We start from the raw sequence: 26,738 nt of genomic DNA on the forward strand, positions 1-26,738 counted from the left end.
ACTTTAAAAAGAAACTGTCGTAGGTAATAGTTATTTGTGCAACTAGTGAGAAAAGTGAGCAATTGACTCACTCGAGAGAAATCTTTACTCACGAGCCGTAGGCGAGAGAGAAATCTTTACTCACGAGCCGTAGGCGAGTGAGAAATGGTTTCTCGAGTGAGGCAATTGTACTTTGAACTCGAGTTGCACATTATATTTTTCCTACAGTTACCATAAAACAAATAAATTGGTGAAGAAACATAACCTATTTTTACACAGAAGTGAACTTTTAATATAACATTTAATGTGAAGTGACAAATACAACAGTACAACAGCTGACCAGCTGATTTACAGCCAGTGCTGCCAACGTATTTCGCGCGCATACGACGTTGCCTGCATGTTACGCGCTCACTATTTCGTGCCTTCACGTTGCAAATCTGGAGTGAGACAAAGTAATTAGAGTGAGACAATGTTAACATTGTCTCACTGATGAGCGAATTGGCCACTTTGCTTTCTCAAATCAGTGAGAGAACATGTACATTGTTAGGTAACTGTAGGAAAAAGTTATTTCGTACTAACATTATCATCATCTTGCCACCCATGCAAATTTACTTTGTCAAACGTAATGGCATTAAAACAGTATTAAACCACAAAAGCGTGAATTTTCAAATATGAAAACTGTGGGTTTTTAAAACTTCTTTATGATGGGTGCTTGAAAAGTAAACTCATTAAAATCAACAATTCATTCTGGGTTTGTCCGCTTTATAAACATTTTAGGGTGGAATTGAAATAATTATTTCATGGTGTTGAAAAGCTAGCATTATGGCTATGAATACATCTCTATGCCATTATATAACAAGTATAAAACGTGTGTATTTAAATTATTGTAGTAGATATGAAATTATAACCTTAGTAAGATTCACACGTTCCTACCATTCCCACAATACAACGATAAAGAAAGTAAAATCAACCTTTCATACTAAATTTCACCTCATGTTTGAGATGAATTATTTTCACTAAATGTTAACAGTTCTGTCATACATGAGTTATAAATCTAATCAGAACTAGTTAATTATTAGTTTAAACAGTTAACTACTACATTTAGTCCTCACGGTTAATTGGGGAAACGCAATACAATTATCAGTTCGGCAACGCCTCTTGAGCCACGAGGCATTGTTAGAGACTAGAGGGGTCAATTAAATGTTATTAAAAACTAATAATTTGGCGATTTGAGAATTAATACCGAGTAGCCTAGATAACGGTTGCTCAACGTTTGTTTTTGAAAAAAGAGGAATGAAAATCATTTTTTTGCATTTTGTAACTCAGTAAAAAAATATTTAACATGAAATAAATAAATTTTGGATAAAGGTATGACCAAACATCTACTGGAGTTTTCGACACATACATGTAGCTATTTGATATATTAGTGAATAAGTTTCGTAATACCATGGTTTCGTTTGTTTAAATACCTAATTTCTTAAGCACCTAAATCCCCCTTTCACTATAATAATATTAAAGCTCACCCTATATGGATACTTTATCGATAGTCAGTTGAATCGGACAGTTTTAAATATGTATTACTAACCTGGTGGCGAATTAACGCGGGTTACTTCCAAACAACAGTAATAAATGTTCTTATCAAAAATAAAACTATACGAAATCATTGTTTTGTGTCTTGGCTTAGTCAAATTATAGAACAGTGTAATGACAATATGGTTCGTAATCAGCCAGAAGGGTTTTTGGAATTGCTAATTTTCAAACATCTGCTTTGCATCTGGTTTTAGAATTTAAGCTAGTGTCAAAAATGGTCACTTTAGGCGTAAGTGATGAAATATGTATTAGCAACGTAGAAACTCAACTCGTATCCTATATTGAATATTTATAAATACAAAGTCATAAATTTGTTTGCAATATATTGCAGTGAATGTATTTTACGCAATATCGCTATAAAGTCTTTTATGAGACGTGACAGCTGGTTTAAAATTCAAGATGTAGTTGTAAATTCATTATATTGTTATTGTTCACTGCTGGCAGTTTAATTTGAACAGATAATCACTACCATAGTTTTTTGTTTTGATGCCTGTTACATTAACGACTATGACAGCTGTTATTATACTGTTTTGTTTGATCACAGTGTGTTTTAATGTAATCTGACAAGCTTGGTACGCGAGAGGCTTACAAGCCATTATGTTTATGAACAACAACGCTAAACAAAACACTTGTCATGTTGTTGTCGGCTTATAAAAGCTAGCTAGTTCCTCTCCCGCTGATGTACATTTAGTAAGTAACTTAAATATAATTTATGTGAAAACTATGCCTTCAATTGAATTATTTTTATGACCGATAATAAATGAACCATTTGTTTTGCAAAGGGGTTATTTTTATGTAGAAATTTAAAGCATTTTAGCGAATTTCCCTATAGGGAAGTAGCTATTACCGTAGGTCTCATGGTAAGACTTAGGCCCGGGACCGATTTACTTTTTCATTTTGATGTCCCCAGAGGCCAAAAACACCATTCGTTCAAATTTTTATATATGTATATATATATATATATATATATATATATATATATATATAGATATATATATATAGATATATATATATAGATTTATATATATATGTGTCCGTGAACACGATAACTTGAGTAATTTTTTTCCGATTTTGATGAAATTTGGTTTGAAGGTGTAAGGCGGGATAAACTTGAATGAGTTCGCGATCCAGCATGATCGGACCATGGGAACAGGATTTTATGGGGGGTTTTATGGGGTAAAAATTGGTTTTTCTCACTTTTGACCCTCAAAACAAAAAATTTTCCAATTTTTCTCTAAACCTTCTTAAAGAGCTTAAAAAACAAACAATTCAGTATATCAAAGTGTTTTTGTACGGTTATTGGTTACGGAGAAAAAAAAAAATTTTAATTTAAAATTCCCATGTTATTTTTATGGAGAATATTGTAAAATGTTGTAGTTTGCTTGTTTATGGATATCTTTTGATCAAACTTGGCAAATATATTCATTTTATACTAAGCAATAATTATTTTACTTAAAACACACTATTTATTAGTTTCCTTGTAGCAGCAAACCTAGGTACTCGTTGAACCTATTGTTATTTAAATAGACCAATTGAAAATCAATTCAGCCAAATGGAAATTCGCTTAGACGGCAGGTTTGCTGCGGCGGGGGTATTTTTTATTTATCGTAGTATGTGTGAAACCTTTTAAATTTCCCCTTGGATAATATGAAATCAATATAATTAAGATTAACATCATTTTAAAATTTATTTCATAATGAGCCGACTTTTAAAATTCCATATTTACTAATAACATCTAATTTTTGAAAGATTATTAATCTTTGATAAAAAAAGTTATGATGCAAATAGTTTTGTTGTTTATTTTATACAATATTATACATAATTTTTAAGTTTCAGCTGTGTCTTTTTTAACAACTTGCTAATATTTGGACATATCCAAACTATTATAAAATGAAACCTCGGATACATGTGAACCAAACTAACAAATTAATACATAGTGCTGGGCTTATTAAATATATCTTTTAAAAATCTATTTTTTCTAAAAACATTTTTAAGGAAAACATGTTTTGCGACTACCTTTCACATTTATAACTCGACAACGAAAACAGATTTATATAGATGCTAGCCGGACATAAAGCTTGTAATATGCATATCCATATGTATAAAGAAAACAAATATTTTAACCAAGCTGTAATAATCCATCATACGAGGAGTACATATGAGAGACGTTTGCAGTATGTAGACCTAGTGTAGGTAAACCTCATGACGTAATGATGTTATTATCTACTGTCAACGGATCCCACAATGTTGTTTCAGTTTGTGACATGCCTCTGGTACAGGTTTATAGAGGTTATAAACTATTATGCCATGGAGTGACTGAAAATGTCATCCAGTTTAAAACTTTAATAATGTTACAAAATACTAAGTGTGGTAATACATGACGTAACTTAAAACACTAACAAATTTTAGTATGTTGGTCAAAGTAGAATTAAATGTAGATTATACAAATTGAAGTGGTGAATCATAATGTAAAAAATGTACACAAATTGTATCTTAGTATGCAGTCGGTTTTAGGGTATTATCCAAAGTAATAAATAGTTACAGATCAATGAAGTTTTTACCTAACAATATTGACCATTTTGGATATTTAGATCCTATACGGAGACTATAGTCTTCATGATGATTATTTCACCAGAATCTGACAAATTTTATTGATTGGTTACTACAATAAAAATAGAAGTAGGGAACAAATAGAAGAAGATAAAGGAGTGACCGGAAATTCCGGACATTGGCCAATAGCAATATCCGGTTCATTCCTTTATTCCTGTTCTCACTGAATCCAGAAGGGAAAGGATCTTACTGTGATTCAAAAGTACTAATCTTTTTTAATTCCATTCTGAGATTATGTCTTTCTTTAATATGTTTAAATTACAAAATTAAACACATTATAAGACTGTTTAAAACATTTGTTCAAGAAGAAAATCTTTCTGAAGTTACTACGTTCATAGATTATCCTAAAAAACAACAAAAAATATTTTCTATATTTTTAGAAGTACATATAAGCTCTATGTACTTCCATACATAGCGAGGGGTAAATATGTATTAACCGTATTAAGTTAAAATAACTTTATATGTTAAAATTGAAGAAAGTAAAAACATATTAAAATAGTTTTAGAATATCTGTCCGTTAATATAATCCTTTAGAAGTCAACATTTCTCCTTCCATAGTACATCCTAAAAAACCATTTTTTTAAACAGTTTTACAAGTAGCCTTTATGTAAGCCAGCTAAAGTTTTTGTACAATTCAATACGCTTACGTAAACGGATTTAACATTTCATTTAACTGCTACAAAATCATATAAAATATTACTCCCAAATTTACTGAAAGGAGAAATATATTTTTAAGTCTCTACTATAAAAAGAATAATATTTAAAAATTTTATACATTATTTAAGGCCAACACTTTTATACAAATGTAAAAAAACTCTACCGAAAAAATTATTTTTAAATGTATGTGTTAAAACTGAAATTATATCAGCGCTGGTCATACATTCAAAATATACTTTTGATAAGTTTTAAATATACAAAGATAAAACGTCAGCAATTATATCTGTCTTTTATTATTTTACTTTATAGCTGCAAAGGTACCAGCAACTTCATTTTATCACAGACACGCCAATCTTAACAAAAACACCTCCATTGTTGTCACCGATAGTTCCCAAAACGTTTTAACTTTTGACATCTTCAGTGAAGCTTATCAGTTGGAACTTTAAGTATTTGAGATAAACTCCAAAAACTGACAAGCTAAGTGTCGCATCAGAAGGTAAAATGGGTCGTTTCCCCATTTTCAGGTTTGTAAGATTAAAATTTACTTGTTTTGTAGTATGAATTATTAAGTTTATTTACATAACTGTACATAATTTAACAGGATTTCTTCACAAACATAATTAAACGTTAATTACGTTCGGCTTGGACGTTTGAACGAAAAGCAATGAACATATAATATCATTCTACATTTGTAAAACTACTTTTCAAACAAAGATATACTGCAAAAAATTCCTTAATGACGTCAAACTCTAGATTTTCAGTATTAAAAACTACAAAATAGTTCCTTACTAAAGTATCGTATACTAAAGTTGATTTAAAAAATAATCTTTGTACTTGGGGTTTTCGTCCTAGGACTCTGCCATGGAATAGTTGTTCCACATAACTTAAAGTCAGGCTTAGGGGTTGCGGAATTACCAGTTCGATAAAATCTGTTGGAGATTTAGAGAGATTTGAACCTAGGACCTCAGGAACCAAAGTTGTGCGCTCTACCCTAGACAAGCTTTTTCCCCTTGTTAATATTAAACACAGGTATCATTTATCATGTATAGCTTTCTCTGACAAACCAGTGGTGTCGGGAATCACATTACTGAGCCGGTGTTTAAATTTATCTGAGTGGCTGGTTTTGGTTTTTATTTATTTCAGTTTTTTATTTTTCAATAAACCTCCAAACTGTAAAAGAAAATAGGAATTACTACGCAGAGCTTATCAAAGTTAAAACGATGAACAGGTAATTAATATTGGACTGATTTAAACTGGGATGAGTTTCGTTACCGTCAGGGACTCAAAGTAATTACATAGGTCTAAACATTATTTAACCTTTTCAAACAAGTCCCAATCCAATATTCTTTTGATCCGATTTAATGAACACGTTTGTAAATCATAACAAGGAATAATAGAATTACAATTGCCGCTGATTATAAAACGAAACGTATTGACTTTTTTTAGTAACATAGAATACATTACCCACCTTCCCTTACCTTACATTCTAACCACATGTTCCACATGAAGGTGGGGGAATTATTTTGTTTTTGACGTTTTTAAAACATTAAAAAAAGTACACTAAACGAGAACCAATATTAAAGGCATTTCTTTTAGGTTTGGTTTAATATAAATTTAGGATCTTGACTGTTGTTAAACATATGTCACAACCACAATAAAATAAAAGGGAATCAATCAAAATAATTAACAAAACAAAATGATTCTCTAAAGATTTTAAAATGAATAAAATAATTCTTTGATAATCAAAAGAAATAATAATTTGTTTGTAAGATCTTGTATCACAGATTGTAACGAGAATGTAAAAGACTACATGACGCAATGTTTTCTTTGGGGTTTTTAAAGGTTAAACAGCTGTGTAAACGTTGTGTCATGTATGACGTCATCACAAAGGCTACGTCACACAGAATCATTGGTCACTCTGACACAAGGTCTACCACGATGTGAGTTGAATAGTGATCACTGCCTTTGTACGTAGCTTCTACTTGTAATATATTTTAACCAAAGGTTTACACAGTTTTGATCGGGTAGGTAAAATGTAGTAGAATACGCATTTATTACACATTTATTAAGTTCGCTTTGTCTTGTCTATGCAATATGGTATCCCTGACTTTTTAAAACAATAAAAGTGTAAATATATGCTTCTAGTGTTATAAGGCGTATTTTTATTTACTTTTCGTAAATTCAATAACACGTATCATGTTGGTCAAGTTATTTAAAATACCGCATACCCGAGTACTAGAATGCACAATGTAAAAACCACACATGGATACATGCATGGGTAGTATTTATACATTGAGATTAGAAATAGGTATTTACAATTCCTAACAATCTCAATATATTTGCTTTCCAATTTAAACAAAACAATAACGTTTTGATGATATTTCTAAATACTTAAGTTAAAAAACAATATAAATCTAATTACACATCATTTGTAATTATGATTAGTTTAAAGCGTATGGAATTCCACTTAAATTCATGTTGATGTGTGGAACTAATGATTTGAAGTAAAACGGATTAATAAAATCTAATTAACAATGTAATGTACTTGAGTTCGTGTAAAGAAGGGAAAATATACAATAGGTTGAATTAAATCTTCATCTTGTGTTTGAATACTGTATACATTTGCACAGCGTATAAGTACATTGAGCATACAAATAGCTATTTACCGTTCTTAGCCATCTGAATATATTTGTTTTCCAATTTCAACAGGGGGATAAAATGTGTCTTTAAGTAGGATGCTTCTGTGCTTAGGACGTAATAATCTAAATTTAATTACACACTATATGAGATTATGCAGAACTTAAAGCGTTCAAATTTCACTTAAATTCACACCCGATGTATTTAACAATGAACTTATTCCGGATGAATACTAGTTTGCCACCTCTGCCTTGCTCAGTTTGCCATGGCAAACGACATCTCGCTAAAGGTCTCGTTATTGGTAACTTGAGCTGATTTCTCCACATAACAAGCTGCGTAACTCAATAATCGTTCAGATTTTCACAGTAACTTTATATTCCTATAACAGATTTAATCTCTTTTTACACCAAATGTAGTTAAATCTTTGCGTTCGTATAAAAATGGAATAATATTTGTGTAAGAAATTTGAAATCAATATGATTTTCGCAAGAGTTTAAACCATCTAGCACTGAATGCCGTTAAATCCATCGGGTGCGAATTTAAGTGAAATTTGAACGCTTTAAGTTCTGCATAATCTTAAACAGTGTTTAATTAGATTTAGATTATTATGTCCTGTGCACAGAAGCGTGCTACTTAAACACACATTTTATCCGCCTGTTGAAATTGGAAAACAAATGTATTCAGATTGCTAAGAACGGTAAATAGCCATTTGTATGCTCAATGTACTTATACGCTGTGCTAAGGTATAAGGTATTTCAAACACAAGATAAAGATTAAATTCAACCCATCGTATTTTTCAACATTTATACGCGAAATTACACATTTTCTTACCTATATAGCATTGTCTTACTTTAATTTATTTCTAAACGTCGTTTTGTGCAGCTTGAAATCTTATACACATAGTACACTAAAATCCCAAGAGTAATAAACGCTGCAGTATTATGTGACTGTTCTATAACTGAGTTATGTTGTCTTTTAATCCTCAAGATGCCAAATACGTTTTTTGAAAGTTATAATGCACTTTTTTTATTCCCCAAAGTTATTTTATTATTTTGCTCAACAATAAAGAAACATAAGGGCTGATTTTGGTCCACATTTTGTTTATATTCTGACTTTTACCATCAAACTTTAAATTCATTCAAATCACAATATAAACCATTTGTTTTCAGAGTCCTAAAAAGAGAGTGTTTTCATGCTTAGCCTTTACTTTTACCTAAAGTAAACTTTCAAGCTTTCGACTTACAACTGACACTAAAGGCCCGTTCACACGGGGCGAGTTTACAAGCTACACGCCAGCGTGTAAGAAGCCGGCGAGTTGGCGAGTGTGCTTGTATTCGTTCACACGGAGCTTGTCCACTCGCCAACTCACAGACGTGTAGAAAGACGCCGGCGAGTCGGCGAGTGCGCTTGTAGTCGTTCACACGATGCTTTTTCCACTCGCTCAGTAGCTGGCTTGTACCAAATCCTCCAACATCTTTGAGTAACAAGCGCACAAGCACAAGCAACTGTGTTCACACTGGGCTACTTTACACGCCTACTCGCTCAAAAGCTGGCGAGTTGGCGTGTAAAGTAGCGGCAGCGTCAACTTTTTCCAGAGCTTTTTTACAAGCAGCTTTTGAGCGAGTACGTCGTTCACACTGAGCTATTTTACTAGCTGCGTGTAAAAAAGCCGGCGTGTAGCTTGTAAACTCGCCCCGTGTGAACGGGGCTTAAGATATAAAAACTTCTAAAAATCTCACTCTAATTTTGACTCACCCTGAAGTAGCGTGGAGATCAACCTCGGGCCAGCTGAGCCGACGGCGGCAGAAGGCCACTAGGGGAGGTCTCTCCCGATGGGACTGCTGACGGAACGACCCAACCCTCCTCGGACCATCCAGGGTACGACGCCTGGGGGGTGTGAGGGCTCCAGGAGGTGGGACTACCTTGGGAAATCCCGGGATCGAGGCCGACCTCGAACCTAAGACGACAATACAGGATTAGAACTTGATATAATAGAATTTCTTAGCATATGCACAGAGAAGTATAGTACAGAGGAACCACTTTGGATCTGGTATGTTGTACCGGAATTATGCTTGTGCAAGAAAAGAGCAGAATATGTAAGCACTATGTGGAAATTGTTATCGCACAGAGTCCTTTTCTACCGTGAGCGTTGTAGTGTCTACCATGAAAGCAAAGGGCGATGTTGGGCACCCAAGACACCAGCACTAGTGCAAGACACCCCAAGTGTACCATTGAGGGATTTCTCTGTACCTTACTTCTCTGTGAAGTAGCAACTACATTGATTGTTTGAAAGTTAGTCTAATTCATCTCATCAAAATGTTAACTAACATAGTCTTCCACAATTAGTGATCTTTGACACACAAAAACATCTTTTACAAATGTATCCAAGAACCTAAAAAATGTGCTTGTATTGAAATGTTGCAGTTCTCCTAATTTTAGAGAATATCTCAGCTTAACTTATAAAGGGTACAGTCCCACAGTCCGTTAAGATGTTAATACAATAATAGGTTTTACATCCTTCATATAGTCCAACGGTTAATATTGCTCATCAGCCAACATGAGCTGTAAGCAATATTGTTGGACTATTTGATAGAGGTATGTAAAACCTATTGTTGTATGAACAAAATAGTCCAGGGGCCAGAAACATTCGAGATATCCACGATATAGGTTCTCTGTGGAACTGTACCCATTTTAAAACCCAAAACATCAAATAGATTTGCAACTATATTATATACATTTTACAGCGTTCTCTCACCAGGCCCAGCAGCCTCCTCCGCCGGGGCCTCAGTGCTCGGCTCCTTACTGAGGGAGAACCTCTTCGGACTGAGGCTGAGACTCGCCACCCCACTGGTCACCATCTGCTGCAGCGAGTTGAAAAAACTCATCTTGGTCCCCTCCAGGTTACGTCATTAGGGCTCTGCAACAATGGGTCAGCTGTTAAACCTAAGGGAGAGGGGGGAACCACGCTTTACGCACACAGGTGGCCAGCCTGACACTCGATGAATCAGCCTAATTATTAAAAGAACTATGTCCTGTTGGGCACAATCTGTTACTGTTGGTACGACTGATATTCTATAACTGTACTGGGAAATATAGTGTTTAATGAAGTGGTATTGTAGAGGTCCTAGTGTGGCAAGGTAAGATGAATGAGGTGTTAAGAGACAACAACGGATATTAGAACAGAAAATAGCATAAAACATAGAATGACGTCACTGACCTGAATATTGTACACAGGGAACATCTGGCTTAGACAGTTTATGGCAGTTCCATTTAAATAATACTTCCGAAATTTTTTTATTGAATGATTTTAGAGTAATTTAAATGGGGGTATCAATTGGGATTATATGGAGATCAGGCATTATTTGTCACTACAAAATTAGAATTTTAACTTTAACTTTAGCACCACAATGTACTGTATAAGAAACCCATACTTTTCCCATTTTGCAACAATTTGAAACTGCAAAGCAGTCTACTTGTGGCAGATACGGCGGGAACGTGATGACGTACTTCCGGCGAGTGAATTCACACTTCCGATTCACTTCCGGTTCTTTTACACGACAGCGAGGTGATCAAACCGTGCTTTCATCGAATGATGGTAAAATACTCTCTTAAACGCATTACTCCTGTAAAAGTCAAGTGAACACCTAGTGCAGTCCTTTGTAAAATGTGGAATAATTATGGAAATCATGGAATTTATATCAGTTGGTATAGGTTATGACCGAAAAAGGTTTAAAAACCGTAAAACTAGTATCTTAAGTTCAATTTAAAAAAACTCCACCCAAAAAACTAGGAGTAAAAAAGTCAAATTTCAGTTATTTACCAAAGCCTACTACATTTCTTCCTAAACATTTTGATGCATGACACAAAATAAAAATATTTTTTATGCGGTGTTATTCTAGAAATTAAGTTAGTGCTACACTAGTTTCTCACATCCTATACATCGATGGTAACAGACAGCCCCGTTTTCCGAAAGTTGACTTTTTCAGTGTTTTGCAAACTATGAACAGTGATAACTCAAGTTGTGTAGTAGGTAGATTCTTAACTTTCTTTTTATTTGACAGCTTAATCATAGTTTAAATCTGTAGCATGGGTTTTATAAAAATAACACTATAGTTATTTTCAATTTTCGTACACAAAAAAACCAATTTTAAAATTTAAGTTTTTGAGAGAAAAGTTTATAATTCTTATAATAGCCTATTTATATTTTTATCCCATGCTACAGTTTGTAGGTAAAACTATAAGATTTCAAGTAAAACCAAAGTCTGTTTTGAATTCCCATTTTCAACGATCCCCTCCCAAGCAATTGGTAAATTCAAATTGGTAATTTTTTTTTTTAAGTTTTGTTTTTTGTGTTCTTTTAAACATTAGCACTAAAAAATGGTATATATGTTAAAGATGGATGATGTTAATGATGTTAGTGATGTTAAGATGTTAATGATGTGGTAAAGATGGAACATTGTTTTTTTTATTTTGTTGTAGTTTCCTCATTTTGGTGCTAGGTTTTTCAACGTTGTAAAATTATATACATACTGTAGTCTAATATGATTTTTTTTCAATTTGCAATTATAACAACTATAGTAGATGTACAATATGAATGTATTCGGTAGATAGGAGGGGTGGTTAATGAATTATCCTACACATTCCATAGTATTGTACATTATAAGCACAAAGAACTATGTTACGTCGTAGGAAGGCTAATTATAATTTGGCTGCATTGCCTGTAGGGCTTTTTCTTGATTGTCAATTCACGTTCCATTTCCTCGTTATGTGTTTTTCCTTGTTAAATCTTTTTTGCATATTTTTGCAAAATACGTGTTTTACTTTCTTATATCCGCAACACCTGGAGAGGTTAGGTTAGGGTCAAGAACATTTGTACAAAAAAAAACAATTTCACTTAAAATATTTGGTTACTATGCCTAGCCCAACATAACCTGACCTGGTGTGATCGATATAACAAAAGATTACTAACACTATTCGTATTAATACCTTGTAAAATGGTAGTAATTCTTCAACGCACACAAATCTAACTACACATAGAACGTTAAACGCAAAAAAATACTCAATGAATAGTCAAAAACTTATTTCGTAACTAGTAAATTTTGTGAGGGAATAATTTTGGTTCTGAGGAATCAAATGGACGAGACATCTCAGGAACTGTCGACGATCAAGGAGATTGGTCAGGCAATATTGCCAATCTCCGGAAACGATAAGATGGGACAGCGGGATTTGTAGAAGAGGAAAACAGTCGTACCAACTTTGTGACACTTCACAGCTGCTATATTTCGTCGTAGGGATATTTCACCTATACTTCTCTGTCCATATGCAAATTGTATATTGTGTTTTTGTTTATCTCATTTAGAATTTAAATAATAAATAATGGTTTAAATACCTTATACTGTCAAAAGTGATCCTTTGTAGTCTATGTAGGCTACTGCAGTTTCATTCCCGGGGGAACTTCATCAGGCTTGTGATGACATCAAAACTTCATTCCATAGGAAGTCGTCATGGTAAAAATCCATCAAGGTCATATATACATAAAACACGGACGAACACACGAACATAACACATAAACATTACGAAACACGGTACCGGGAAGCACGTTACGCACGGAGGGCAGGTCTAGACTCAAGGAGTCAGGGACTCAGGGAGTCTAGACCTGCCTTCCGTGCGTAACGTGCTTCCCGGTACCGTGTTTCGTAATGTTTATGTGTTATGTTCGTGTGTTCGTCCGTGTTTTATGTATATATGACCTTGATGGATTTTTACCATGACGACTTCCTATGGAATGAAGTTTTGATGTCATCACAAGCCTGATGAAGTTCCCCCGGGAATGAAACTGCAGTAGCCTACATAGACTACAAAGGATCACTTTTGACAGTATAAGGTATTTAAACCATTATTTATTACTTTACCAGTGATCCGGAGGCTAACAACATAGAATTTAAAGATTTTATGGCTTTTACTGGATAGAGGCTTTCAAAAGAAGACATTATTGAACACCTGATATAGTATTTTCCACAACGATCGCGTTAAGACTATTTAAGTGAACTGCGTACACAAGTAAATGTGTACAAGTATAATGCTATTTTAACTGGCCAATGGTGTGACATTAAATTGCCTTTATTTTATATTAGGCTGTTTGGTTAAATATTCAATACATCAGTTAGTACGGGATTTTTACCTGTTTAAAAAATAAATAATGTAGCCAACGAAAAGATACATCACTTTAATGATAAATATATATAAAAAACATTCTGAGGAAATAAAATATATAAATTAATTAAACTGCTACAAGAGTCCAGATACCCATTAACCAAGGTAAATTGTAAACCCTCATAAATTTAAGTATTGTTACTAAATTTTTATATACCATTATACCATTTGTTTATTAAATTCAACCAAATCACGCTTTAGTACAGTCAGTTATTTTTGGACGTTCTGTGTATTTTCTGCCAACGCTTGGCCAATATGGGAATAGTGGAGTGTCAGTGAAATTGGTTTTGCTAGCCACATGTTTGAGTGTCTACTCTCCTGTGTTAGTGTTTTCAGATGAAACAAATCTAATTTAAAATAAAATTGTTTAGCAGATGGTTTTGTTATAATTTGTCCCTTTTCGGTAATCACTCTGATTCGAATTAAATCTATATGAATATTTGTAGACAGTTCGGAAACCCTAACTACACTCTTGTGGTTATTTAACATTTTTGTTATTTAGGATTTTTTAGTGTGTGTATTCTGTCTTATGTCTGTCTCTCTATATGTAACTTTTTTTTATTTCTAGTGATTGTTTGTACATTGTCTGAAATCTAGCCAGAACCATCTGTATTAGTTCGGTGTATTGATAATGTTTCGCTGTACGATTTCAAGGCACGAGATTTCATTTTAAACGTAATAGAAATTATATCAAATTTCATTGAGCATTCAAAGGCCAAGTGGTTTTTATTTCATAAACAAACTACAGCATTTGCTAAATACTGTATTCATTTTAATTTAAAATTTACGCTTTTCCCTAGGTATTAACAATAGAAACTACTATAGGTACTACAAATGATACATCCCCAATAACAATAGTCCGTTGTATTACAGTTGTTATTGTTCTCAAAACAATACTCAAGGTAGAGAATCCTGAACCGCCAACTCTTGCTCTCTTGCGATTTGTTGTTTTTTTTTCAACAAATCTTTTCTTACCATAAAAGAAACAATGGATGTATAAAACATACAGTATGTCTATATTTGTTTTGTCTAAGAATTGTTTTCCAAATAATCAGTATTGTATGCATGCTAGATTTCTTTATATGTATTTAGATGCAAATCTGCGGATTAAATATTCGTAGATAATTATACCGATCAGCTGTTATCTAATTATCAGACTATTAGGTACACACATATGAGAATTGGCTTTTGTATAGAATATAAACAAATATGTATAACAATGAACAGTTCTATTAATTTAAAGTAAATTATCCCTCACAGTGGGATTATACAGTATAGCAGAAATCAAGCTTTATATAATTGGCTATAGGCCTAAGTAATAATTGAACTTACTGACTAGTCGGGCCAATGCTTTAAAAATATAAATAAAAAAAAATATAAATGACGTGAAAAACAGAGAATATGTTGTAAGAATTATATTGTTGTACAGTCTAAAAAGTAAATAATGGACCTAAATTACCTGAATAACTGAATTTACCTAATCAAACCTGCGGACTTGGTGAATTTACACCTGCCTTGTTTTATTTTCACAAACAGGTTTTCTTAAAATTTCTTCATGTCATTTCTATTTGAATAACATTAGGTTAAAGAGTACTTAGGTTTTATGCTACAGGAAATGTAATAGATTTAGATTTTTTGGAAAATGTTTAATAGCTTATTATAAAGTTTAATAGTTGCGGAATTTGATAAAAAATATTCATAAACAAGAAACCAACATGAATTTATTTGCTCCTCATACAAATCTTTTTTTTTATTTAAAGATTTTTCTTCGTAGGTTTTAGTTGTACAACGTCGTTTCAAAAAACAAAATGATTTGGTTTTTGTTAACTGACAAAATGGTACAAAGAGAAAATGCATATTTATATTGGATGATACTCATCCTATCCATCAAATTTTTACTGGTATTCGACATGTTAACAAATAGATAGCTTATATAAACTGACAGAAGCAAAACTTAATTTGTTTCGACAAACATTATTCTCTCCGTAAACAAACAAAAAGCTAATGCCAGGACGGCCAACAGTTTGATTGGTTTTTGGATGAACATGAAAGTTCGTGACTAGTATAATCCTTTCATTTAATATCTTAACTGTAAATGGTTGACCAGCAAGCATTTTATAACATAAGTCATGTTTTTTATAAACAAATTTAAATAGAATTAGAAATAATAAACTTTAAATGTTATCTTTGAAGTCTAATATGAGTAAATTTTTACCTTTTAATGGAAATTAACGTTTGGGAAGCCTTTAGTGATAAATGAAACAGAAATTTTCGGACCAAATTCAAACAATCACAGTGCTACTACAATGATTATTTAATACCTGTTTAATACAAAGTTGACTATTATTTACAATAAATATTTATAAAACAAGCATTTTATGTAATAAGAATAGTACTTTAATTTATGTAGTGAAAACAACAAAAATAAACACATACCAATTACTGTTTGTATCATAAAAACAATTTGGTTTCACAAAAGATCCAATAGAAAGCTGCCCGTCAAAAGTATATCAAATTATTTAATGATTTAAAAAACAGAAACAGAACATCCATAGTCAATTCATCAGAATTATTCAGTTACAGGAAATAGTGAGATTACCAACGCACGATTATGCTGCGTCGATCGCCTCTTTAAATATTATTATTAGCTAAAGCACAAGCCTATTTGTAAATTAAATGTTTGCTCTTCATTTGTCGTCACAGTATACATTCTGTGTGTAATTTGTGCATTCATTTTTATTTTGAATACGCGAATTAAAATCTTTCAATTTTCATTCAAGTTCTTCTATTCCGTCTGTGTCTAATTTTAACGATATTCCTGCTATGGTTCCACAAATTTGAGCTACACGGATATCCACCAACCACTAAAGTGTACACGTAAAGTTTACTCTAATGAGTAGATATTTCGAGCAAGTACTTTACTGTTCAACAAGATTTTAATCGAAACACGCCGTGATGACGTCATCACAAATTGATCCCTTTGTAAACGAACTGGAAAAATACAAATTTAACACCGAGAGCGGGTACACTTGCACCTGTGGCGAACAAAACCAATTTACTGAGGCCTACCATCCGAATATTGGCCAACCTATGTTCACCTCTGTTATTAGTGTTCAAGGGCTCTGTTTCAGACAATATGTTGTATCGTGTATGTATTTGTTATTCGTTGATTGCCTTACAATATTCAAGACTTTAGGCGAATCCTGTATTGCATACACTGAATTCTTGTTGAAAACATTTTCGTTTTATTTTACTATAATAACGAGGTCAAAGGGGTTTAGGACAAAATTATTCTTTGTATACAATTATTTAATGGTCCGAAACTGAAATCAGCTGTCCCTGGTCATTGGGCTTTAAATGAATAATTCTGACCGATGAAACAGCTGATCTTAGTGCCTTGTTGATCCTAGTGTTGAGTACTAAGATCAGCTGTTTCATAAGTGTCTGTTTTGTGTGAAAATGTGTTTATTTTTACTGAACAAAGCTACATACATCTAACAACATTCTACACTCATCCTTTACTCATATTTGGGTTAAAATACGCACATAGGTTGCGTCCCAATATATATATATATATATATATTACATGTTGCTTTGTATCAATAATATGTAACAAATATTCCCCAAAATATTGGGAAACCCCAGCAAAAATTAAACTTTCTAAAGTTTTGGTGAGGGGAACCACTCAGGACAGCAAACACATTTACAACATTACAACGTAAATAATAAATAACTGACCAAATAAAAATATACAAAATGCCTATAAACATGAAAATATAATTTCGTAAACACAATTACAAGTCAATCATGAGTCGTTACATGACTAGTGTTAATGATGTCTTTAAACTTAATTCATTTTTTTATAATCGTTCCCTTTTATAATACAAATAAATATCAAATGTTGGGAACACGAATACATTATGTTTACATTCACTTTGGAGTTGCTGATGACAATGTCGGATCCAGGTAGACATCTTTGACGTTGTTCTATTTCCGTCGTCTTTGTTTGAGAAAGTTCGTCAAGTCTTGTCTTCGATGTCAAACATTTCAAAAACAGAATTTACAGATTGATTTCACCTATGTAGCTTTTCATGGTTGCTTTTGAGTTGGAAATATTAGGAAAACTACTACACTACAATAAGTATTAGATGTTACTGATGATAAAGTTAAAATTAAAAGTTGTCTATGAATATCAAGATAACCAAGGTTGTATTTTGAGTAAAAATGTTATACCTGTTGATTGATTTACACGTTTAAAATCACAGTTATTGAATCTGTTTTTGATCAAAACATAGTTGACGGTGTTGGTAATAAAATATTTCCAAAATTACAGTTAAGTGTTCACAATATAACTATCTTTTTTACTTTATTATTTTCAACAGGGGGGGGGTTGAAACTTTAGGTTCTCCAACTGATAACTATTAAGCTATAGACTACGCTTATACATTGGTAAGTAGATAATATATTTGGTAAATTTTTAGCCATTTAAAATGAACAAATTGTTATACTTTGTTGAATTTTAAAATGTACAGATTGAAAAGACAGCTTAAAAATTACTTGAATACAATATTCCGATAGTAAAGTTATGCATTATCATAAAAAGTGTATAGCTCAATGCTCTCCGAATTTGATAATTTATTAAATAAAAAAATTTTTTTTGAAAATGTGACTAAGGCTCAAAACTTTCATGAGACTTGTTTCAAAATGTTTTACAAGTTTTTCCATTAATAAAATAATAAATTAGCTTAACAAAAAGGGAAAAACATTAATAAGGGAGAAAATGAAGGCAGGGAAAACTCTATTGAACACTGTCGAAGTCTGGGGTTCATTGTTGAACAGGGACAAAAGAACCGAAGCCATCAGTAATCATCACGCTTTCGATCGCGTTATATTACTCTCGCTGAGTTACACATTTCTTATTACTTTTTAATCAACAACCCAAAGCGCTCATATCCTAGTATTGTTTAGAAAGACTGTAAAAATCTAGATTTAATAGTAAGAATTTACGTGTATACACTTTGTTCGATGGTGATTAACTTTAAAGCATTATAGGGTTAGATTTACAATTTTGGAATAATTGAGATAAAAGATCTACAGGGTGTCCAGAAACTCTCTACCCAATCATTATAAATATATCTTAGTGCATTGTTCCTGAATAAGAAACATATCTAATTACATATTATTGTCCGGAAGTCCTTAGTTACGCAGCCGCCAGTTTTTTCACTTATTATTTTTTTTGTGGTTAAAGATACGAAATTGAACTTTGCAAAAACATTTATGACAACTAAAAAAAGCAAAAAATATACAATTTTTAAAATTTATAAAACAAAATTTGAAAAATTGTCATAATTTTTTTAGCTTAGCCTACTTTTCATAAATGTTTGCGCAATGTTTCAATTGCGCAACTTCAACTAATTTTAAGAAAAAAAGTAATAAGTTAAAAAACAAAATGGTGGCTGTGTGAGTAACGAAGGACTTCCGGAAAATTTAAATATGATATTTAGATTATGTTTCTTACTAAGGAACAATGCCCAAAAATATTGGAAGAGAGTTCTGGGACATCCTGTACTCTGTATAAGTTAGTAAAATGATTCTGTTTTAACATTACAGTTTACCACTTGCTTAAAATTCCTACTTATTTTGCCTAATTTTGTTGATCTATTAAAGTAATGATAATTAAATCTTTAGGTATAACTCAATAGTTTTTTTCAAATATTGAATTTCGCAATAAATAAACGCCATAGCAAAGAAATAGTTAAACTTTGCAAGAACAAGTACGGTATCGTAATTTATACTTAATAAAATGAAACATGCAACATGCAACATATTGTTTTGAACACCTTAGTGCATGACATAACTAACACGTAAAATCTTATAAACGATAAGAATGCAAGACCACGCAACATTAAATCGATTTATGTGATTTTCAAAGTGTACATGTTAGTAATTTTGTAATTTTGCAACTCATTTCCATACTACTCATTCCGTATTAGGAAATTTGCATCTTTTAAACACATATTTCGTTTACGTAAAGCTTAAATTCATTAAATAAATAATATAAAATTCAAAATATTAGTTAATAGTAGGCTATTTTAATTTATTTATCAACTATTAGCTTTTCCTATGCTTGAAACATGTTGAATTAAGTTTGTGTAATGTCTCCAATGATTATAGAAGATATCATACTCCTAATTACTAGTTCCAATATTTGTACGTATTTTTTCAAGCCTGTTTTACATGCAATATCGTTGGAATGTGAGAAATACAACGTTGCCGTTTTTGTTTCGTTGCCGTTTTAAATTTAAATTAAACGCATTAAAATTTATTTCCAAAAGCTCTACCGGTAAACTATGAAATCCTGTGAAAAATTCATGTCAATATGTTTTTATGATAAAAATAACCTTTGTACGACTATGACTTGTCATGGTATACTAAACCATATTTTATTTGCTATATTTCTGCGAAACTTCAGCTTAAATTGTGTAAAGATTCTTTTGTGATTAAAATACAGACAAATACTTAAGGACTTAACACTTTTTTTAATTATTTTAATAAATTTATAAACTCAAAAACATTTTAAATTTAATAATTGCTCTTCATATTCTGTTGTTGCAGTCGTTGAGTAAAATGTTTTCATTCGTTTTTATTATTGTATACACAAATTGATTTAAATTTTAAAATATTTTTGATGTTCATGGTTTCGTGTTCATTATTGATATAGACGCTAAACCGATACATGCAGGAACTAACTTCTTCATCAATTAGAGCATTATACAGTATTATAAATACTTATAGATACAAGCAATTCCATGAAAAAAATGAATTCACATTTGTGAGACGGATAGGTATTCAAAAGCTCATTCTTGCTACCAAATTGTTAAAAAATCCAATATGAAAACAAAAAAAAATAAAATTAGAGAATAAAATGTCATTAGTTAATCATTTGACACGATAAATACAGCTTAAATACCGCTATTTCACAACCTCTGGGTTTCTTTTACAACTTTCTAAATGCGTTAGGATCCGATAACGATACAACTAGCGTCCATGTCGGATGTGACGCGGAAAACGAACGGAAATTTAAGTAGATAACGTTCCCGAAGTAAATTGAATCTGCACGCCGTCTCAGTATATTAGTTCGCTTCAGTTACTGCGATATATGTTCGCACGGCGTTAATGATGGTCTTATTAAAGTTACGTGAGTCTGCGAGAAAACGAACTCCTATTACTTTTAACAGTTTATGATTTACTTAATAACTTCTTCAGCATCGTACGTGTTAAATTACCTGAAAGCCCAAAAATACCTCAAATAACAATTGTAATATGTTGTCTTACTGTTTACACAAAAGACGGTAAATAAATATAAAAGATGGTAAGTGGTGATCGATTTCGATTGGACACTACAACGATACTTACTTTCCGTGTCCGGAAATCAGACTTAGCTTTTCCAGAAATTAGCTACCGATATGGCTTTGTCATTCGCTTGTAAAAGATCATGTAAAGTGCAAGACTGGTCTAGGCGTGGACAGATCAGCGTGGCCGGGATCCTGAACAGCACCACACGCACACAAGATGTATTCTTCGTCTGGTATGAGACCCCCATGCATTTCTGCATGTTTGTCTTGTATTTTGGTACCTCGAACCTGATTCGATTTAGGGTCTTCCACACCGTGTAATGCCGGCCTCCACCAGGAGCCAGTTCCTCCCTGGCTGGTATGGGAGGGTAAGTCAACGTGGCCTCCCACCTTGCCACCCAATTGCTTGAAGGTGATCCATCCAGAACTCGTACTCCAATGATCATCATCTCTCCAATGATCATCAGACCCAATAGGTGAATGATAATGAAGACATGAAGAATGATAATGGTTTCAATATCGCTAATGATAGACATTCGCCTATTGGGTCTGATGATTGGAGTGTCCAATCGAAATCTATCACCACTTACCATCTTTTATATGTTTTTACCGTCTTGTGTGTAAGCAGTATAGGGTTTAAATAAGTGTTATTTGACGTATTTTTTGTCCCTTCAGATGACTTACTTATGATATAATTGGATGAGCCAATTTGTAGTGTCTGTATTTGAGTACTATTTGATCTTTGGTTGGGAAAGGTCTACATGTTTTAAATGACAGTACTCAATATAGCATTTTGCTGTATTTTTAGTAAGTAATTTTAACGTAAAAATCTATTAGGTTTTCAATTTTTTAATTGAGGGTTATTATAAAAAATTATGTCATGTAACTACAATATGCTACATTTGTTTTTAACATAATAAAAACACAGATATTTCGTTATATCTAATGAAATAAGTCACCAAATTTTTAACCAGTGTTAGCTACACCTTGTGTAGTGTTCAATGATGCAGATACAAAATTATATTCACAAAAAACAATCATTTAAAAATATTAATTTAGTTTAAGCAGATTTTTGTATAATAATCATAGTAAATATTTTTATTTGGCTTCATTGTCTTAGACGTTTTTTGTCAATAAAAATAAAAGTCAAAGTAAACAAAAATACATAAATAAAATAAGCAAAACCACAAAAACCAAAAAAAAAAATACCTAAAATAATTATTTTCTAGTTCAACTATATGCATCACCTCACTAATGGACAACAATAATTTCTTTTATATGACACTTACAAAACTGCAATCCCTATACACAATCAGAAAAAGTATGAAAAGAATCAAGAGCATTGATTTTCAGATTGGGAAAGATTGAGGGGAAAATTGCGTGGAAAACAAGGATAAACAATGACCCTTGCGTTTATTGTAACCCGCGTAATAACAGGGAAAACCACCTCTAAGATTCTACGAAACCTGAGTGTGGCTTTCTTTGATTCTTCACAAGTCTGTAATTTAGAAACTAAGAAATGTTCAATTGTTGTTATAAAAAATATAATAGGGCTTTCTAATTTGTATGTTTTACAATATTCAAGCCTTCATGGTGCCTTAGCCTCCATTATCGATGGATTAATATTATTTTATAAAAGCTATTGATAATAATACAAACTTAATGGTACACATAATAATGGTTTTCCACGCACTAGACGACTACTATTTTTGGCTCGATAGGGCTGACATCCATTGGCTATACTTGAAAATATTTAGTACCTAGACTCAACCTTTAAGCGATTTCACCTATCAAAATTTAAGTAACTAATTAAAAGTTTAGTAGGTTTTAAGTAAATGCAAGTGAGGTATTTACCTTATATTAATCTATCATATAGTTTTATACTAATCGATCATCTTTAATTGTTTGGATTTTATTTTACTGAGTAAATCTTTAATTTTCGACCAAAATCATTGGGGCCATGTCAGATGGAATTTATTATTTAAATCACGGTCCCATTTATTTGTTTGAATTGACAGTACACCAGTTGCATCACCATAAAATGTTTTTCAACACCTACGGGAATTGTATTTTACTACACTCCAACAAATCTTTGCAATTGACAGGTAACCCATCATGCATTGCACAGTTTTTTTGTGTTATTTATTTTCTGTGCTGAGCCTACATTCACATTCTATTTATTTTGTATTTGCACGATGCCCGAGAGATTGTTTATTTACCTTGATTACATGTGTGTATACATAGCTATGTACACTATATGCTAGAAAATACAACGGGTGGTAGCACTACTCTGTTAGAAATTTGAAACGTAATTTTGTTATGTTGGTAACAGCAAGATGAATCAGTGGCTTATTGCGTTATGTATGTTCAATACCACAATCATTGATTGTACAAGTACACTTCTCGTAGCTAACCTAACCTAACCTAACCCAACCTAGTCTGCTGATGTCAACTAAAGGGTTTCTTTTATTTTAGGAGTATTTAAGGATTTTTACTTCACCTTTTGGATATAAATCCGGAGTACGAGAAATAATTTATCGGGTATTGGGCTAAAGAAGATGCGTCATTTCGTCCCCTGTGGTCCAAGGTTCAATGCCCGCCATTCACCAATGGATTTTATCTAACTACAATGCCGTAACCCTCAATGCCTAGCCTTAAGTAATGTGTAAAACAGTTCGAGATAAAGTCTAGGTCCTAGGTTGTGATTATGGAATATAAGTAAGGATCTTGTTTATCATGATTTTTTTAAATATAAGTCAAATACAAAAAGCAAAATATTAAAGAAAACCTTTTAAAGGACGGCGAATCACATTGAGAATCACATTGAGTTCATTACATATGTTTATCAATTTAGTATTTTTAGGACCAATGTTTTTAACCCTTAAAAATAATGAAGTGTATTTTATTTTGTGTACGTCATCATAAAATAAACAAAACACTTTTTTCATTAATTTAATCGTTAGAATTTTTTTTACTATTCAAGTATAAGAATTTAATGTACAATACAATAATATTCATATCTTTCACGCAGAAAACAAACATGTTCTTAGGCAGTTGACTAAAATGCCATGAATAATTAAAAAAACTTAATAAACATACTAAATAATGTATGTACGTACAGTCCATTGAGAACACATTAATAACATCACAACATATATATTCAAATATTATTATAATTTACCACATTACGTAGCATTTAAAACTTAACACGAGTCCAAAACCGCATTATAAAGTACAGGTGATATTAAAGAGATAATCTCAGCCACTGAATCACGTTAATCCATTTGGTGTTGCGTGCTTTTGCATTCTTATCTGTATTTATGAGCTCTCAAATCTGTTTTGTGGCACGGACTGGAACGTGTATAGATGACGTTTTTCGCGTGATTATTGGCGTAATGGTTGCACTCCGACGTTTTTAAATAATTGCTAGCGAAATTAATAATCCTACTTAGCACACGTTTGGTAAAATTCATATACTATCAGGAAATATATTGAAAATAAATCAGTTTTTTTTCCTTAAAAATTTATGACACACCTGAAAAAAGTTGCTATACAGTGTAATTAAAAAGTCCCGGAACGTTGCAATACATCTTTTACCGTTATATATTGAAAATTGAAACTTGGTAAATCAATAATAGTCATTAATGTCTACTATTTTAAGCTCTGATCAATGTTTTTATCCTTTAAGGGGAATGGCCCACGAGGAGTCATACAAAATAACCGTATAGGTCGAGTTTGGTATCACGTTAAAGGTCTAAGTAGTAGAACACGTTGCCACAAACTCGATCTCAAAAAAGGACAACCGAATCAAAAATGGCAGGCATTCGAAGATTAATTTAATTTGCAAAGCTATTATACGCTAGCTCCTCAAGGGGGGCACCCGCTAGAAGCCGGGATAAAATCATAAACGTAAAGAATAGGTCAATATGCACATCAAATTAAAAGTCTTTAAATAGTAGAATACAATACTGCAAAATTTGAGCTCAATAGAACGACTAAGTAAAAAATTGCAGCCCCACAAAGATTTCAAATGGAAGATTCGAGAAACATTTGAATGGCTGCCATTTTTGACTCAATTGGTTGGGTTTGGGTTTGCGGCAATGTGTTTTACTAACTAAAACCTTTGATTTGATACCAATTTCGACCTATGCTACCATTTAAGACTTTTGTATGACTCCTTGTGTCCCACCCCCCTCAAGGAATAAAAAGTGATAATAGCAAACAAGTATAAATTTATGGCTATTAATGATATACCAAGTCTCATTGTTTAATTATAGTGGTAAAAAAATATATTACCCCTTTCCAGGACTTTTTAATCACGCTGTATATTCCTCTACAGCCAAAGGTGCATACTTCCAACATGTTAAAAATTATCTTATACATAGTTTAACAATATACATAGGGAGGACATACTAAATATTTAAAAATTAATTTAGAATATATAATAAATAAAACATTGAGATCTATTATGATCCGCAGTTTTGTATCTGCAGTAAATTTTATTAATTAAATATGTTATTTTTTGTAAGGCAAGTTTATATTTTATTTTTCGTCCGATAAATAAAAACAGCCAACAGCCGAGATTATTAGTGACAGACGAGATACGGTTCTTTTGTCTTTGATCAACAATACAATAAACCCGGTCAACAGTGATCAATTGCGTTCACTGCTTTTGTTTGTATTTTTAATTATTACAACTTTTACACTCCGCAGTGGAATAATGCCTGTTTAAATTAATCTGAAGAAACAAACAATTTCTACAAACTTTGCTGTATCAATCTACAGCAAATATGCAATTGGAAAGATTTGCTGACACTTAAATATCAAGGATTAACGAAATTACCCTACTTTAATATCATAAATGTAATTTTATTATTTTTCAACTAACACAAGATACGAAGTTGAGGACTTTTGCCACAAAGCACTGAACAACAATGATATAAGAGGCAACCAACTGTGCAGCACATGATAAAGTGGTTAAATTCTGTGAATGCTTGAAGTCAGTTAACGTTGAAATAGCATGTTCAAGTCACTTGCTATACAAATCAGAAAGTGTAGTGATTCATCAATATAATTTTATCTCTCAGAATATTTTTAACATTTAAAAAATTGATTTATATTACAATATATTCGTGAGTTTTCGTTGACAATGACACATTTTAATCTTCATACTACCTCGAGATTTCAAGTAAGTAAACATGGAACGGAACGCTATATAATTTTGTAAATATCTCTTATATCAATACGTGAGGGCTGTTTTTGTGAAACAAAAAACTCCGGTTATTTCTAGACCGATTTTAACGTTTCAGGTGTCAAATTATTCGTCTTACTTCGTAGTTTTGCATAAAGGTTTTATAATTTAAAAACTCTTACCCTTAAGGGCACGAGACGCTCTAAAAGGTCGCATTTTCCCCATAAGAATTACATTGAAAACAAATTTAAAAACAAAAACAGCTGTATATAAAAATAAACTCACCAGCTTTTGCGAGTAAATATTGATGTTTGTAATATTTAGGAGGTTATAAACAAATCCAAACAGTCAATCAGTTTTGTTGGAAGAACAGAAAATTTCTTGAGTTTAAAGGAGAAATATTGAAAACAGGAGGAGAATACAATTAATATGAAATCTTATACGTATGAGAAGAGTAGAGAAGAGGCCTGGTCTCACAGTAAGGAATCCAGGTACACAATCATTTG

General features: G+C 32.2%; 1 protein-coding gene across 1 annotated transcript in view; it reads right to left on the reverse strand.

Moving 5' to 3' along the window:
• LOC129003559 (BAI1-associated protein 3-like) overlaps positions 1-26,738 on the reverse strand; it is a 223,564-nt gene that overhangs the window by 92,935 nt on the left and 103,891 nt on the right. The window contains exons 3-4 of the mRNA XM_054431856.1: positions 10,229-10,390; positions 9,229-9,430 (exon numbers count right to left, since the gene is read on the reverse strand). Coding sequence (XP_054287831.1) covers positions 9,229-9,430; positions 10,229-10,358 — 332 coding nt within the window. The 5' untranslated portion in view covers positions 10,359-10,390. The remainder of the gene's footprint in view (positions 1-9,228; positions 9,431-10,228; positions 10,391-26,738) is intronic.

The sequence above is a fragment of the Macrosteles quadrilineatus genome, unplaced genomic scaffold, assembly GCF_028750875.1.
Source record: "Macrosteles quadrilineatus isolate MER2022 unplaced genomic scaffold, UCM_ALF_1.0 Scaffold_9__3_contigs__length_116548681, whole genome shotgun sequence".
Taxonomy (NCBI): domain Eukaryota; kingdom Metazoa; phylum Arthropoda; class Insecta; order Hemiptera; family Cicadellidae; genus Macrosteles; species Macrosteles quadrilineatus.